Source organism: Salvelinus fontinalis, chromosome 27, assembly GCF_029448725.1.
Source record: "Salvelinus fontinalis isolate EN_2023a chromosome 27, ASM2944872v1, whole genome shotgun sequence".
In the NCBI taxonomy this organism is placed as follows: Eukaryota; Metazoa; Chordata; class Actinopteri; order Salmoniformes; family Salmonidae; genus Salvelinus; species Salvelinus fontinalis.
Window position 1 is genome coordinate 15,789,902 of NC_074691.1, and position 14,555 is coordinate 15,804,456.

General features: G+C 41.8%; 2 protein-coding genes across 8 annotated transcripts in view; one reads left to right on the forward strand and one right to left on the reverse strand.

The window, feature by feature from the left end:
* The window catches only part of LOC129825139 (atypical kinase COQ8A, mitochondrial-like), a 42,019-nt gene extending 38,651 nt beyond the window's left edge, over positions 1-3,368 (forward strand). For both annotated transcript variants that reach the window (XM_055884967.1, XM_055884968.1), the window contains exon 15: positions 217-3,368. In XM_055884967.1, coding sequence (XP_055740942.1) covers positions 217-510 — 294 coding nt within the window. In that variant the 3' untranslated portion in view covers positions 511-3,368. The remainder of the gene's footprint in view (positions 1-216) is intronic.
* On the reverse strand, positions 2,550-13,236 carry LOC129825140 (uncharacterized). 6 transcript variants are annotated; one of them, XM_055884971.1, is made up of 16 exons: positions 13,106-13,236; positions 9,105-9,196; positions 8,805-8,864; positions 8,668-8,713; positions 7,465-7,659; positions 7,118-7,320; positions 6,869-6,940; positions 6,389-6,455; positions 6,179-6,306; positions 5,961-6,030; positions 5,651-5,860; positions 5,375-5,413; positions 4,925-5,206; positions 4,688-4,807; positions 4,268-4,456; positions 2,550-4,069 (listed from the first exon to the last, which is right to left on the reverse strand). In XM_055884971.1, the coding sequence occupies exons 3-16, from the start codon at positions 8,811-8,813 to the stop codon at positions 3,861-3,863; spliced, it is 1,839 nt and encodes a 612-aa protein (XP_055740946.1). In that variant the 5' UTR covers positions 8,814-8,864; positions 9,105-9,196; positions 13,106-13,236; the 3' UTR covers positions 2,550-3,860. The 6 variants fall into 6 exon arrangements, with proteins under 6 accessions (XP_055740946.1, XP_055740944.1, XP_055740947.1 ...); XM_055884969.1 differs by having other exon boundaries at positions 8,805-8,869; XM_055884972.1 differs by having other exon boundaries at positions 4,268-4,453; positions 8,805-8,869; positions 13,106-13,235.
* Positions 13,237-14,555: the final 1,319 nt, after the last annotated feature.

The window sequence follows — 14,555 nt, forward strand, 5'->3', positions numbered from 1 at the left end:
TCGTAATCAACAATGCCACATACTAGTTTATTTAGTCATAGACAATGAATTGAGAAGGCTCTCCATTACTCCATGGCATAAACTGAGTAGTGAATAATACCCATAACTTCATTACAATGGCTCCCCCTGAACCCACTAAAACACACACACACACACACACACATACATACAGGTTATTACTCTCTCTGAGTATGTTCTGTCCGTCCCCTCCCTCAGTCCATGGTGAACGCCCATGTGGACGCGGTGATGATCCTGGGCGAGGCCTTTGCCTCTATGGAGCCCTTTAACTTCGGAGCCCAGAGCACCACAGAGCGCATCCACAACCTGATTCCTGTGATGCTGAAGCAGCGCCTCACCCCGCCCCCCGAGGAGACCTACTCTCTCCACCGCAAGATGGGCGGCTCCTTCCTCATCTGCTCCCGCCTTGACGCCAAGCTCGGCTGCAAGAACATGTTCCAGGAGGCCTATAACAACTACTGGAGGGGCCGCCCCAACCGACCAAGCCAGTGACGGACACCACAGAGGGCCAATCGCATGGCTACAGCATCAGGGTTACAGAGGGTGTGGACTATAAGGGGAGGGATGTTGACCCTACCCAGACTTTCTCTACTGTTCATTTAATGTATATGATTGGCACTTTTTTGCCCGTCCCTCCCCCGAACCAGAATATGTGTGTATATTCACTACCGGTCCAAAGTTTTAGAACACCTACTCATTCAAGGGATTATCTTTATTTTTACTATTTTCTACATTGAGAATAATAGTGAACACATCAAAACTAGGAAATAATACATATGGAATCATGTAGAACCAAAAAAACAAATAAAAATATATTTTATGTTTTAGATTCTTCAAAGTAGCCACCCTTTGTCTTGATGACAGCTTTGCACACTCTTGGCATTCTCTTAACCAGCTTCACCTGGAATTGTTTTCCAACCGTCTTGAAAGAGTTCCCACATATGCAGAGCACTTGTTGGCTGCTTTTCCTTTACTCTGCGGTCCGACTCATCCCAAACCATCTCAATCTGATTGAGATCGGGGGATTGTGGAAGCCAGGTCATCTGATACAACACTCCATTACTCTCCTTCTTGGTCAAATAGCCCTTACACAGCCTGGAGGTGTGTGTTGGGTCATTGTCCTGTTAAAAAACAAAGGATACTCCCACTAAGCGCAAATCAGATGGGATGGCGTATCGCTGCAGAATGCTATGGTAGCGATCTTGGTTAAGTGTGCCTTGAATTCTAAATAAATCAGTAAGTGTCTCCAACAAAGCACCTCCACACCATCACAACTCCTCCTACATGCTTCACAGTGGGAACCACACATGCGGAGATCATCCGTTCACCTACTCTGCATCTCACAAAGACGAGGCGGTTGCAACCAAAAAACCTCAAATTTGGACTCATCAGACCAAAGGACAGATTTCCAACGGTCTAATGTTCATTGCTCGTGTTTCTTGTCCCAAGCAAGTCTCTTCTTATTATTGGTGTCCTTTTAGTAGTGATTTCTTTGCAGCAATTTGACCATGAAGGCCGGATTCACACAGTCTCCTCTGAACAGTTGATGTTGAGATGTGTCTGTTACTTGAACTCTGTGAAGCATTTATTTGGAATGCAATCTGAGATGCAGTTAACTCTAATGAACTTATTCTCTGCAACAGAGGTAACTCTGGGTCTTCCTTTCCTGTGGAAGTTCTCATGAGAACCAGCTTCATCATAGCGCTTGCCGGTTTTTGCGGCTGCATTTGAAGAAACGTTCAAAGTTCTTGAAATTCTCCGTAATGATGGCCTGTTGTTTCTATTTGTTTATTTGAACTGTTTTTGCCACAATATGGACTTGGTCTTCTACCAAATAGGGCTATCTTCTATATACCTTGTCACAATGAAATTCCACAATTTAACTTTTAACAAGACACGCCTGTTAATTGAAATGCATTCCAGGTGACTAAGCTGGTTGAGAGAATGCCAAGTGTGTGCAAAGCTGTCATCAAGACAAAGGGTGGCTACTTTGAAGAATCTAAAACATAAAATATATTTTTAATCGTTTTTTGGTTACTAAATGATTCCGTATGTGTTATTTCATAGTTTTGATGTCTTCACTATTATTCTACAATGTAGGAAATAGTACAAATAAAGATAATCCCTTGAATGAGTAGGTGTTTAAAAACTTTTGACTGGTACTGTATATACTTTTGTGTGTGTTATTCGGAGTATATTAACCATGGCTGTCCAGTTAACATATTCACAAGACGTATCAGATGGTTGATTTGTCTAGGTTGAGTTAACTGGGATAAATGCCATGATGTGTGTCTGAGAAAGAATTGTAAAGCTATTGTGAAATCAAGACCGTTGGTTTCTTGTGGCGTGGGGATATGATACTGTCTAATGGCATAAAACCAGTGGTGGTGATGAGACAGGAGTTAAATATATTGAAGAACAGTGATATACTGTTAATTACCTATATTTTCCAGCATGTCTGTAGTTCTAGTGTCCTATGAGGACAAATTCAAAACAAATGCTCATGTGATTCATACCAAAGTGTAAAAGGATGTTTTTCAAGTTTTTATTCACACTTATGCATACTGCACACATTAACAGGTTGCAGACCAATTCCTGTTGAGGGAGAAGATTTGAGGACAATCTCCTGTTAAGCCTGTCCATATAAACGCATTACATTTGAGACACATGAAATATCATAATAGATTTATCAATGATCTGCACTGTGTCATGACACAGTTATTTCTGCGAGGTGGAGATGGTTGATGGATGGATCATGGGACATGGCCTTACTTTCAGTGCCTGAGGAAATAAGAACATGCATTCTCATTGACTGATCTACTTTACCATGGGCCTGTAGCACCAAAATGGAGTGTTTTGGCACCAAAGTGTTGTTCTTGTGGCCTGGTGGTCTTATGACATTTTGACTATAGTGTCCTTTATTAACAGTGGGTAGTGACAACAGCAGGGTTCACATGAGTTGACAAAACTATGATACTAACTGCTGTTTTGTCATTAAAGCCTGTCTTTACTTTGTGATGGAAAGACTGAGGCAAGAGAGAAGTGCTCCTATATCACATTTTGTGTGAATGTAAATGTGCCTAAAGTGTTTCTAGAAGGATGTTTAGAAATGAATGCTGCTACACAGCTTTTATATTGATATCAGCAGAATTTTTATAATCAATTACATTATTAGTGTTATGATAAATATTACATATCTGACTCAACACTTGTTCTAATCAATGTTGCATGTGTACTCTTTTTATGAAAATAAGAACAACTTTATTTAGCTTTGGAATAGATGTTATTAGTCCATCTGCAGAGACAGAAATTCCTCAACACAAATGAATAAATCTATTGATATCAGAAGAGTTTGGAGGAAAAATGTTATCAATGTCTTTATTACTAAGTTATTCAATATTTTATGCAACACTTGTACTTGATTTATTCTCATTGAATTAAGACTAAAAATTCAGAAACACATTCTCATGATACTGTAGGTACAACTGTTCAATCTCTGAGGCATAATGTAACAAAGTAGGAAATGCCTCAAACAATAAGTGCTTCTAATACTAAAAGTAGAACAAGCTGAAACAAATACGTATGAGGTATCTAATCTTCAAAGATTCACTCACACCAGAGGTTCTACAGGGAGAAGACTAATTTTGTAGTTATTGAGAATCAAGATAATCTTTCATTTGGCTCACTACACAGATTGTGATATGCTTTATTCTAAACTAGAATGAGTCACCAACGCCCTGGGTGGAAGTTGTAGGTTTTTAAATCATGTTGGTGGCGTTGTAATCTTGTGACAGACTTCAGACACTTTCTTTGTGTTGCCACAATGGCGAACTTAATAATGTCTAAGTACTGCTGCTGTATTTCTGTAAGGCCTTATGTATGAGAGTCACTGCATTATCGTTTGTTTTACACTGCAGAAGTCCCTCAGAGTCATGGAAGAGAACATTAACTTTCTCCACTACGTTTTTGTAGTGAGATGCAGATCTCTGGCTTGTGACAAAGCATTTATCAAAAGTATGGTGCATCACCACTAGAATGGCATCTCTGTTACCTGTTGAGAGACAAAATGATGCAAGCGTTAGAAAAGTACTTCCACAAAAAAATCATTAGAGACAAAAGGTTGTTCTACAACATTAATTAATACATCCTGTTGAGTAAAATGAAATCCCATGATGGAAGTAGTATTGACAATTGTATTCGGTCTAGAAATCGTTTACTTTCATGGTGTAATCCCAAAAGGCTTTCCTACCTGGAACTTGGCTCATGGCAGCCTCAATGTCAGTTCCCACACGAGATGTAACAGGACAGAAGACCATTATGACTTGGCAGTCCTCTACACTGGTCTCCTTTCGTTTAAGTCCCAGATCCTCCACTTGTTTCATGAGTGCAAGGTGAGTGTTCAGGGTTTTTCCACACACTTGTGAATAGACTTGAACTTCTTGAAACAAAACAGAACTAAATTACAACACTACATACAGTATATCCCCAAGATGTTGCATACAAAAGCAAAGTGGTGGATTTCCATTGCAGACATTTCACACTAGAAAGCTCATCACACATCAGCTATCAGAGCGGAGAGGTAAGGAGTGATTTATGCCAATTAGATTGACTGACGGGAAATGCATGAACAAATTATTTTTGATTAGTACAAATATCTCAAGAATCTCACCCGGCAAATGTTTTGTTTCAATGAGTCTGAATCCACTGAAAGAATTCCACCAACTTCCAGATTCTTTTCCTTCCTTTTCTTTTGGGGCCTGGATGTTACCAGGTACTGATGAGGACCTATCTGAAAGTAGCAATTGAAATCAAATTCTCTCAACACATTGTTTCCAATTCCTTAAAGGGGCAATCTGTGATTGATACATCCATTTTTTTTACTTATAAATTGATGATACTTATTTACTTTGAGCAGTGATTAGGCTTTGATAATTATCTTTGTAGGATGTTGCAGATGGCTCAACAGCAGCTGCTCCTGAAGTGTATGGAAAGTATGATTTTGAGGTCTCCAGTTTGTCTTGTGACCTGAACTGCCCACTACCAGTGGTACTTGGAGGAGCATATGTTATTCCAGTTGCTCCTAAAGTATGAGGTGGGGTGTCCTTGAAGATTTGCCTGTTCTGCCCACCATTGGTAAGTGGCATATCTGTTCTTGGTCGTTTGGGGTGGGCCTCTACAGCATCTAAGGCTGAGGACAACATAAAGTACTATGAATTAAAATCCAATGTTTTTGCAGCACATTCTTGTGAGTCTGTGCACGTTATTGTGGTTGGCTTTGCCAGCTGTAAAGGGGTTTAATAACATTATAGAATTCTTCTGTTTTGATAAAAACGTGCCGTGTTTAAGGTTGAGTTACCTGGTTGTTCTGAAGCGCCTTTAACAGATTGTTTATGTACTGGAAAAAATTAACATTGCGGCTGTTAACTGAGTAATTTCAGGCTAAGAAAAGACTGTTCGAGCTCCATTAAAGTCCCAATAGTGAATGTCTTGAATGTTTAACTTCTCAACAAAACTACACTATTCATGAAATCTACCTGTTTACAATATTTATATCTTTATCTATGTCTTTTGATTCATGAAGGATGAGACCCAATGTTCTGCAACCAACACAGACAGCAGTTATGTAATTTACCTGCAACATTGGATGGCTGGTTTCCTGCTGTAGCAGAGTCAGCTGATGGGGACACAGCATTGCCCTCAGCCTCCATGGGCTCTTCTTGATTGTAGCTCTCAAGCAGTTCAACGTGTTCCTGAATGAAGTGCAGGGCGTTGGCCAGCTGCTTCTCCAAATCTTTAAGAATAGTTACGTAGCCATGTAACACTTCCCCAGGAACAAGTGCATCTGTAAGGAGAAAGTGACCAATGCATACAATTACAACCAAAGATACACCACAAATGTATTGGGTGACAGCTATGCTGAAAGTCCTTGAAAAGGGACTTACTCTTCATGACAACAGCTGGAAGGAATTCCCTAAACTCGTTAAGAATTAAATCGATAGGTTTAGCTGTGTCCTAAGAAATAAAAATAACAGAAAACATGGGGGGATTAGTACATACAATGGAAATGTACATTGAATCAAAAACCTTCATTCTATTAACTATACTGAATGATCCCACAAAGTGGTACAGTAACCATAGAAGCTTTTGGGGCTATACCAACCTGTTTAGATTGGGTTAGAAGTTCACTGATCTTCTTCCTAAGTTTGAAATGCTCAAGGCCTGGCAGAAGTTCGTTCAGATCATCTCTTGTTAACTCTTGAATATCAATGTCCTCTTCAATTCCAGCTCCTGAAAACAAATATGATTTAATTAGGAAGAGTGTTTACAACAACTGACGATACAATGCATAAAGCTCAGGGAGATAACTTACTTGCAAGGGCAGATGCTGCAACTGGTGAGAGGCCCCTGATTTGCTCTTCCAAACTCATTGTCCTTGCCTAGGAGGAAGAGATTGATAGGCTATGTATTACTGTTCACAGGCTTTACACTGCTGCTAACTGTATCATTTAATTGTATTTACCTGAAACATATTTGTATTGTCACACTGATGATGCTGTAAGGAAACAGGATTTGATCCCCTCTGCTCTGGCCACCTCCCTCTGCTCTGGCCACCTCCCTCTGCTCTGGCCACCTCCCTCTGCTCTGGCCACCTCCCTCTGCTCTGGCCACCTCCCTCTGCTCTGGCCACCTCCCTCTGCTCTGGCCACCTCCCTCTGCTCTGGCCACCTCCCTCTGCTCTGGCCACCTCCCTCTGCTCTGGCCACCTCCCTCTGCTCTGGCCACCTCCCTCTGCTCTGACCTGTCATTTGTATTTTGACCAAGTAGCAAAGTCTGAAATGAGACGACATACCTCTAGGTTTTCCTGCTCAGGGGCATCACTGGCTTCTTCTCTGACTAGTTCCCAGACCTCATCATCCTGCACCTGAGTTAAAATACACAGTACACATACAGGTCAGTGTGCATGAGGAGTATTACAACTACGTGTTATTTCCCTAGACGTTACTAATCTCAACTCAAGCTCACCTTTTCCCATTTGTATTAATTGGGGACGCAATGTTCCTCTTTATCTAAATTATCATATTGAATAAAGGTGAACTACCTTTGGCTGTATTTCTGGCCTGTCCAGAATCTTTCTAATTGCTTCTTCATTGCGAAGACACTTCAGTAGTCCTTTGCTCTCATGGAAGAGACAGTCCACTGTGAGTTTTACATCCTCTCTGGTCACTAGTCTGCTACTGTCAGGTACAGTGTAGTCTGGATCGAAGGTGTGATGCAGCACTACCAGGATGACACGTTTACCAGCTGTCAAGACAGTGAAGGACAAATAAGAGCTTTTGGAATTAGATGTCACTTTTTGAGAAGTTCCTGTATGAATTATTGATCACCTGGAAATAGTCTATGGTGACTGATTGTTACAGTACACTTGGTTCTGGGTGCCAAGACTACCTGGAATCTGCTGCAGTGCTGCTTCAACATCAGTCCCAGCACGAGAGACGATGGGACAGAAAGCCATGATGACATCACTCTCCTCTAGTGACATCACCTCAGTTAAACCTTTTGCAGTGAGACAGCGATTGATTTCCTCATGAGACCGCAGAGTATTTCCAGTCAGAATGGTGAAGAATTTCTCCGTCCTCCACTCTATAGAATAATAAGCATGTGATTTAAATCTAGGGTTAAGCAACTGTGACACCTCAGTTACTACATTAGCATATTCAAGTGTCTTACAGCTAGCCTGGTCCATAAATGGCAGTGTTGTAGGCTAACTTAAATTGTACTGTAGAAGTCGCAGCTACAATAAAGACATCTAACTAGCCTGTTGGAATTCCTTATTGTGCCCTTACAGGCAATGTCCACTAAAATGGATGTGCACTGACAAAATGACGGAGCCCATTCATTTTCAATGAAAGGAAAGTGGATCTCGCCAAAATGAGCACGGATAGATAAGTTCGGCGAACAGAGCGACGCAAAAAGTTGGAGATAGCGGAACTCTTTGTTAATTCCTGATGATATTGCGGTGAAATTGACCAATTGGGGACACTGTTCTACTGATGCACAAATGTTCAGCAGCGCAAACTATATAGAATTCGCCCGCGTGAAGTCCTAAAATACTGAAATGAGTTACCTCTGGTTCGTTCAGCCATTCCTAACGGGTAAATTAATGGGGAAAGAATAGGGTTTTGGGATAAACGCCGTAAATAAGGTTTGAGGTTAACACAGGCTAAGGAGATATTTTGTATAAATGTATAAGATCTCCTGGGCCTGTGTTTACCACAGACCTTATTTCAGCATTTATTCAAAAAGCCTACAAAAACTAAATGTATTTCCCAAGAAGCTTTGTCCAACGAACGATGGCGGAGTTAATGCCTACAAAAACACGCCATTACTATTGCTCTCTCTACCGGCGCACAAACATTCAGCACCGTGGACAGCGCCACGACCAGCGCAAACTGATAGCTAGTCGACCTAACATTTTCAGACACTTCTGTTTTGCCAAGATGCCCATTGTTCCCGTTCCCTTGACATGTAGATGTGTTAAATAAATAGAAGATTATTGCAATAGCCTACTGCGCTAAGACTCTTTGATATCCTGCTACAGGTGGTTACCACAAGTTAATTGGGACCCAGATCATGTTAATCTGTGCTTACTTGGTGGGAGGATCCTGAATGGCTTTTCCAAACTCTTTGTCCTTGCCTAGGAGGAAGAGATTGATAGGTTATTTATTAGTCCAAAACATTGTTCACAGGCTTACACAGCTGCTAACTGTATTTTTCATTGTAGTTACCTGACTCATACTTGTCACACTGATGCTGCTGTAGGGAAACAGGATTTGATGTCCTCTGCTCTGATCTTGAAAAGATAACAGATTCAGGACGGTAGGCCTATTCTGATACTGAACTTTACAACATTGTCAGATAGAAAATACATTGTGCCCAGAGAATTCATTTTCCTTACTGTAAAAGGTACATTTATCAACGTTTTTCATAATTCAATAAGCCTGGGCAATCAAATAACAAATTCACTGATTAGGGCAAGGTAAGAGTCATTAGGCTGTGGATGCAAAATCTTACGAATATAAACTCACCTGCTGCTGTTTATCAACCTTTATTACGTTGCCAGGTAAGACCCACGGAGAAACAGTCACTGTTTAGATGAGTGCAACGTCAAATACTGACACTGCAGAGACACACAAAGGATTGCCTGTTACTGAAACACTTAATTACATCGATCGTGGCATCATTTCCCTCCTATACTAGCTTTAATGGCGAGAAGGAAGAAACAAAAGCTTGATACCCAGTATAAAATGGTGCTTTTGGTTGGTCGTGACAGACAACCACTACGCAGATGCACACCGGGTGAAACGGGCACGGGGTTAAAATCACTGGGGAAGCCAAGCCACCCCCCCCCCCCCCCCCCCCCCCAACCAGAAAAGCCATATTACATCCTACACTGTATGTGCTGTGAATTCATATGCCTTGCGAGCGTGATATATAGGCCTAAAGGCCGAGACAATAAGACGACAGTGGCAGAATACATTTTAACAAAACCTTTGTTTTATCACAAAACAGCAACCTCTGTCTGAGGAAATCCATGACGCAAATTGCATGTAACAGACCTACATGACCGACAGCATGGTTAAGGAAGTTAATGTTTCTGACATTTTCAGACCAATAAACAACTATTGATTTAGAACCACAGAGAGTTACTGCAAGTCACAAAGAAAACAGGCGCTGCCTCCACTGTTCCAGCACCATTTCAACTTCAACATTTCAACATCATCAAATCACCTTTGCTTAGTATAATACAGTGGCAATTAAATGATACCAAAAACAATTGAGTCCAACCATGGCTGTACATGGTTCTGATTTTTGTTTGCGCCTGCGTGTGTGCGTGCGTCCGCCTTCGTGAAAGTAGAAACACATGCTGACTCACCCTATTTGTAGAGAAATGTTTGGGTCAGAATCGATCTTAAAATCATTGGCCAGTACAGAGAATTAAGTAAAACTACAAGTCCAAATCCCTATATCCATCCATGGCTAATTTAGGAAAGGGACAATTTTAGCTAGTTGGCTAGCTAGCCACCGGTGGACAACAACACAATGAGATGCAACAATTCAAGTTGTTTCTGTTAATGACGTATGCTCTCAAAGCGATTTGATAGGAGAGACGCCAAATCCAAGCTAGCTTCCCTTTAGACGTAGTTTTTTTTCCGCCAGGACCATTCACAGTTGAACTCACTCAGTTTAGCTCAACGCTGATTAGCACATTTTTGTTTCGCTCACTCTGACGCTTTCTCTGGTGAGATACGTTTACCCTCTTGCGAATTGAAGGAAAATTATGAAACACAGATCTGAAAAATATCTATTTTTTTACCCCGATTTAGTGATATGCGATCTTGTCTCATTGTTGCAACTCCCCAACAGGCTCGGGAGGTGAAGGTCGAGTAATGCGTCCTCCGAAACTTTCCCGCCAAACCGCGCTTCTTAACACCCGCCCGCTTAACCCGGAAGCCAGCTGCACCAATGTGTGGGAGGAAGCACCATTCAACAGACAACTGTTGTCAGCCTGCAGGTGCCCGGCCCGCCACAAGGAGTCGCTAGAGCACAATGAGCCAAGTAAAGCCACCCCGGCCAAACCCTCCCCTAACCCGGACGACGCTGAGCCAATTGTGCACCACCCTATGGGACTCCCGGTCACGGCCGGTTGTGACACAGCCTGGGATCGAACCCGCATCTGTAGTGACGCATCAAACACTGCTTCCCAGTGATTTTACCCACACACAGCTACTGGTGACACCCATAACCTAAGAGGTCTTCAGCAGGTTGGGTGCCGCCGGCAGCAATGAGTTGAGTCTGCGCGACATCAGACGCTGTGCGTGTCTACTGTCCATCCCCTCTGTGGCGTGTTGCACAACTGCAGTATAGCTGACCATATGTCCATACTGTCTAGCTTGGCCTTCTTGCAAAAGCCTTTCACTCTCTTGGCAGCTGACTCTGCCTTTCCATTGGCTCCTGGATGGTGAGGGGAGGAGGTGACATGAATGAATCCACACTGCAATTTAAACAAATCTGGTTGATTCATAGCACCCCCCATTCTCTGTGATTACACAGTCTGGTTGTCCATGATGGCAAACTGGACTTTGCAGAATGTGACGACCATGTCAGCTGACACGTCTGGCAGTGGCTCCACCTCCCAGTAATCTGCGTAATGATCAACCATAATCAGGAAGTACTTTCCTATATACGCAAAAAGGTCCATGCTCACTGTTTGCCATGGGCACTCTGGGATGTCATGTGAAATCATTGATTCGTTTTGCTGTGCTCGTGCATATTCATTACAGGCTGAGCAGTTGGATACATGTCCTTGATTTCCCCTCTCATGTTCGGCCAGAAAAGTGTGTCCCTTGCCTGTCTACAGCGTGCCTCCCCGCCAATGTGTCTTGCATTTATGCGGCTCAGCATTTCCAGCCTCAGTCAGGGTTAGAGGAAGGGTTAGCTAACATGCTAAAGAGTTGCAGAGAAGCTAAAAAGTAGGAGGTAGATGAAAAGCTGCTAATTAGCTAAAGTTGTCCGTGATGAGATTCCAAATCGCAACCTTTGAGTTACTAGACGTTCACCTTATACACCGACCCCGACAAACCACCCTAAGTAGCCATCTGTTTTATGTAACCATACATAACATTACTAATTTGAGTGTCTCAGATGTACATTGTGTCTCAGATGTACATGTGTCTCAGATCTATGTTATGTCTAGTCTATGAGACAAAACTGAAAATGGACATCTCCAAGCACAGACTCCACTAGATCATTGAACACGTCATGATATTCGCTCAGCAGCTCTTTGGGGCACTGCTCCACTTTGTTTAGCTCGGCTGGAATTGTGAGTTATGAGTCCTAAGTGCTCACACGTAAAACCAGAGAGTAGTGGGTTTTGATCCAACTCCACAACTTCAAAGACTAGCTTGTGTGTCACGTTCCTGACCTGTTTTCTCTTGTTTTGTATTTATTTAGTATGGTCAGGGCGTGAGTTGGGTGGGTTGTCTATGTGTTGTTTTCTATGTTGGGGTTTTGTGTGTTCGGCCTGGTATGATTCTCAATCAGAGGCAGCTGTCAATCATTGTCCCTGATTGAGAATCATACTTAGGCAGCCGGGGTTTCACGTGTGTTGTGTGGGTGTTTGTATTTCGTGTCAGTGTTCGTGCCACACGGGACTGTTTTTCGGTTAGATTCTCTTTGTTATTTTGTTTCGTGTAGTGTTCAGTTTATTCGTAATAAAACATGGACACTTTCCACTCTGCGTCTTGGTCCAATCCCTACACCTCCTCTTCAGACGAAGAGGAGGAAATCAGCCGTTACATTCTGCTTAACCCCCTTAAACACATTTCACCCCATTGATCAAATTAACGTTAGCTCTACTGAGTACAGCTTCAGTTGTGTGTTGCTTGTCTGTAATGGGGTTTTTGGTGATATTCTCTTTCACTCTCCTACTCATTACATGTTGCACCTGTATCAAACTGGCACTATTGTCTTTTATTATTCTGTTTTAGCTGCACAAACCATTTCTGGCCCTGAGGGTGAGCTGTAATGATGCAGACCAGTTCCTCTCTGTCAGAGCATCCCTCTCATTTACATTACATTTTTAAGTCATTTAGCAGACGCTCTTATCCAGAGCGACTTACAAATTGGAAAGTTCATACATATTCATCCTGGTCCCCCGTGGGAATTGAACCCACAACCCTGGCGTTGCAAGCGCCATGCTCTACCAACTGAGCCACACGGGACCACTCTCTATATATATAATATCCTCCACAACATGCACTTTCTTTCCCCTGTCTGATACGCCTTAACAAAATGCATATCAAGCCTAGACAGACCATAGTGCAGATCTAGCGCCCATGCACTATCGGCTGCCCAAACTAGAAAAATATACACAAATTAGGATGACCAATTCGTAGTCTTCTTACCGCATAATATTGTCACGACGTCAACCAACACAGATAATAAACAATCACAATCACTTTTGGACGAGAGGTTCGTCAAATACCAGATCAAAAGTAATATAATATGAATTTATGTAAACACTTACGTGTCGGTATTTTCACTCTGGAAACGTCCTCCTGATTTCTAGTAATCAGAAAGTGAAAGTGTCAGGCTATAACAGCCCCAGCCCGTTGGTCGGTCGGGGAGAACGTTCAACTCACAATCAGCCGACCGTCTCTATGGCTCTGACAAAATAAATAGCCTCCTTTATTCATTCGTTTTTATTGGTTTCTTGCACAGCAGGTCATTATTGTCACAACAATACTCAATTTTCTGACAAAGTAAAGGTCAAATAGCTTGACACAATGCAAGTATTGATTGGTTTAACATGAATAATCTGCATGAATTTGTGAGTTCATTTGCTCACATATTAGACATAGTAATGTCTAAGGCATGTTCAGTATATTATTTAAACAATAAGGGCCGAGGGGGTGTGGTATGTGGCCAATATACCACAGCTGATGCTGCCTTCATAACCATGATTGGCTAAAGTCCAACAAGATGCCTAAACCATCAACTAAAAGTACAGCTATCATGCTTGTAAACATATTACTGGATAGCTTTTTATAAATAGTTTGGTTTTTGCATTTAACTGTTAAATGCTTTTATAGAGGTAATTTCCTTAGTAGGTGAGGTCAGCATGTGGGAGAAGTTGGAGATCAGGATGATGGATGAGTTTCCCACTAGTAATGACCAGTTGGGGGGCCATTCAAGTGGATTTTTCCCAGTTGTATGTGGTAATTTACAACTTTGTCATGAACGCAGCATGAGGGCTGTTTTTAGGCACAGAGCAAAGTGAAGTGTCTGGATACAGCCCTTAGCAGTGGTATACTGTTTTTTACACATGCCGCATTCAACCAGTTAGCAAGTCGTACATTTCCGATTTCCGACCAGCACGTGAACGCTGCAAAAAGGTTTCAGGCAATCAACATCTAGGAGCTAAACTTCCCGGTTTATAATAATATTGAATATGTTGTTTTGTTTTATCACAGGTATAACCATCTCAGTCATTATCAATGTATAAATTGTATTTTAAGCACACATTTCTTGTTTTTGTTTGATGTTGTAGCTGCGGCCTACACATAAAGTAAATATACAGGTACACGGCTTGGAAAGAGAATATACCACTACATGTTATAGTGGCTAATTTCAGATGATTGAGATGCATGTGTCTATTTCCCCTAAAACAAATCTCACATAATGTAATATTCATCAGAAAATGTACTTCCTGCAATTGATTTCAGTCACAGTCATTGGATGCATTACAAGAGGACCACACAATGTGTCTGTCCTCTGTTCTCGAATAAGGGGTGTTCTGGTCCTCTGTAGGACATACTCTGGAGGGTAGAAAACAGCAACAGTGGTAGTTGAGGAAAATACCACAACAGCTTGTCTCCTGAGAAGAGATTAACACACTGCATCTCAACTTCATTTGGAAAGAATTCGATATCTGTTTAGAGTAACACAAATATTTCATTTGGAGTTTATAATATAAA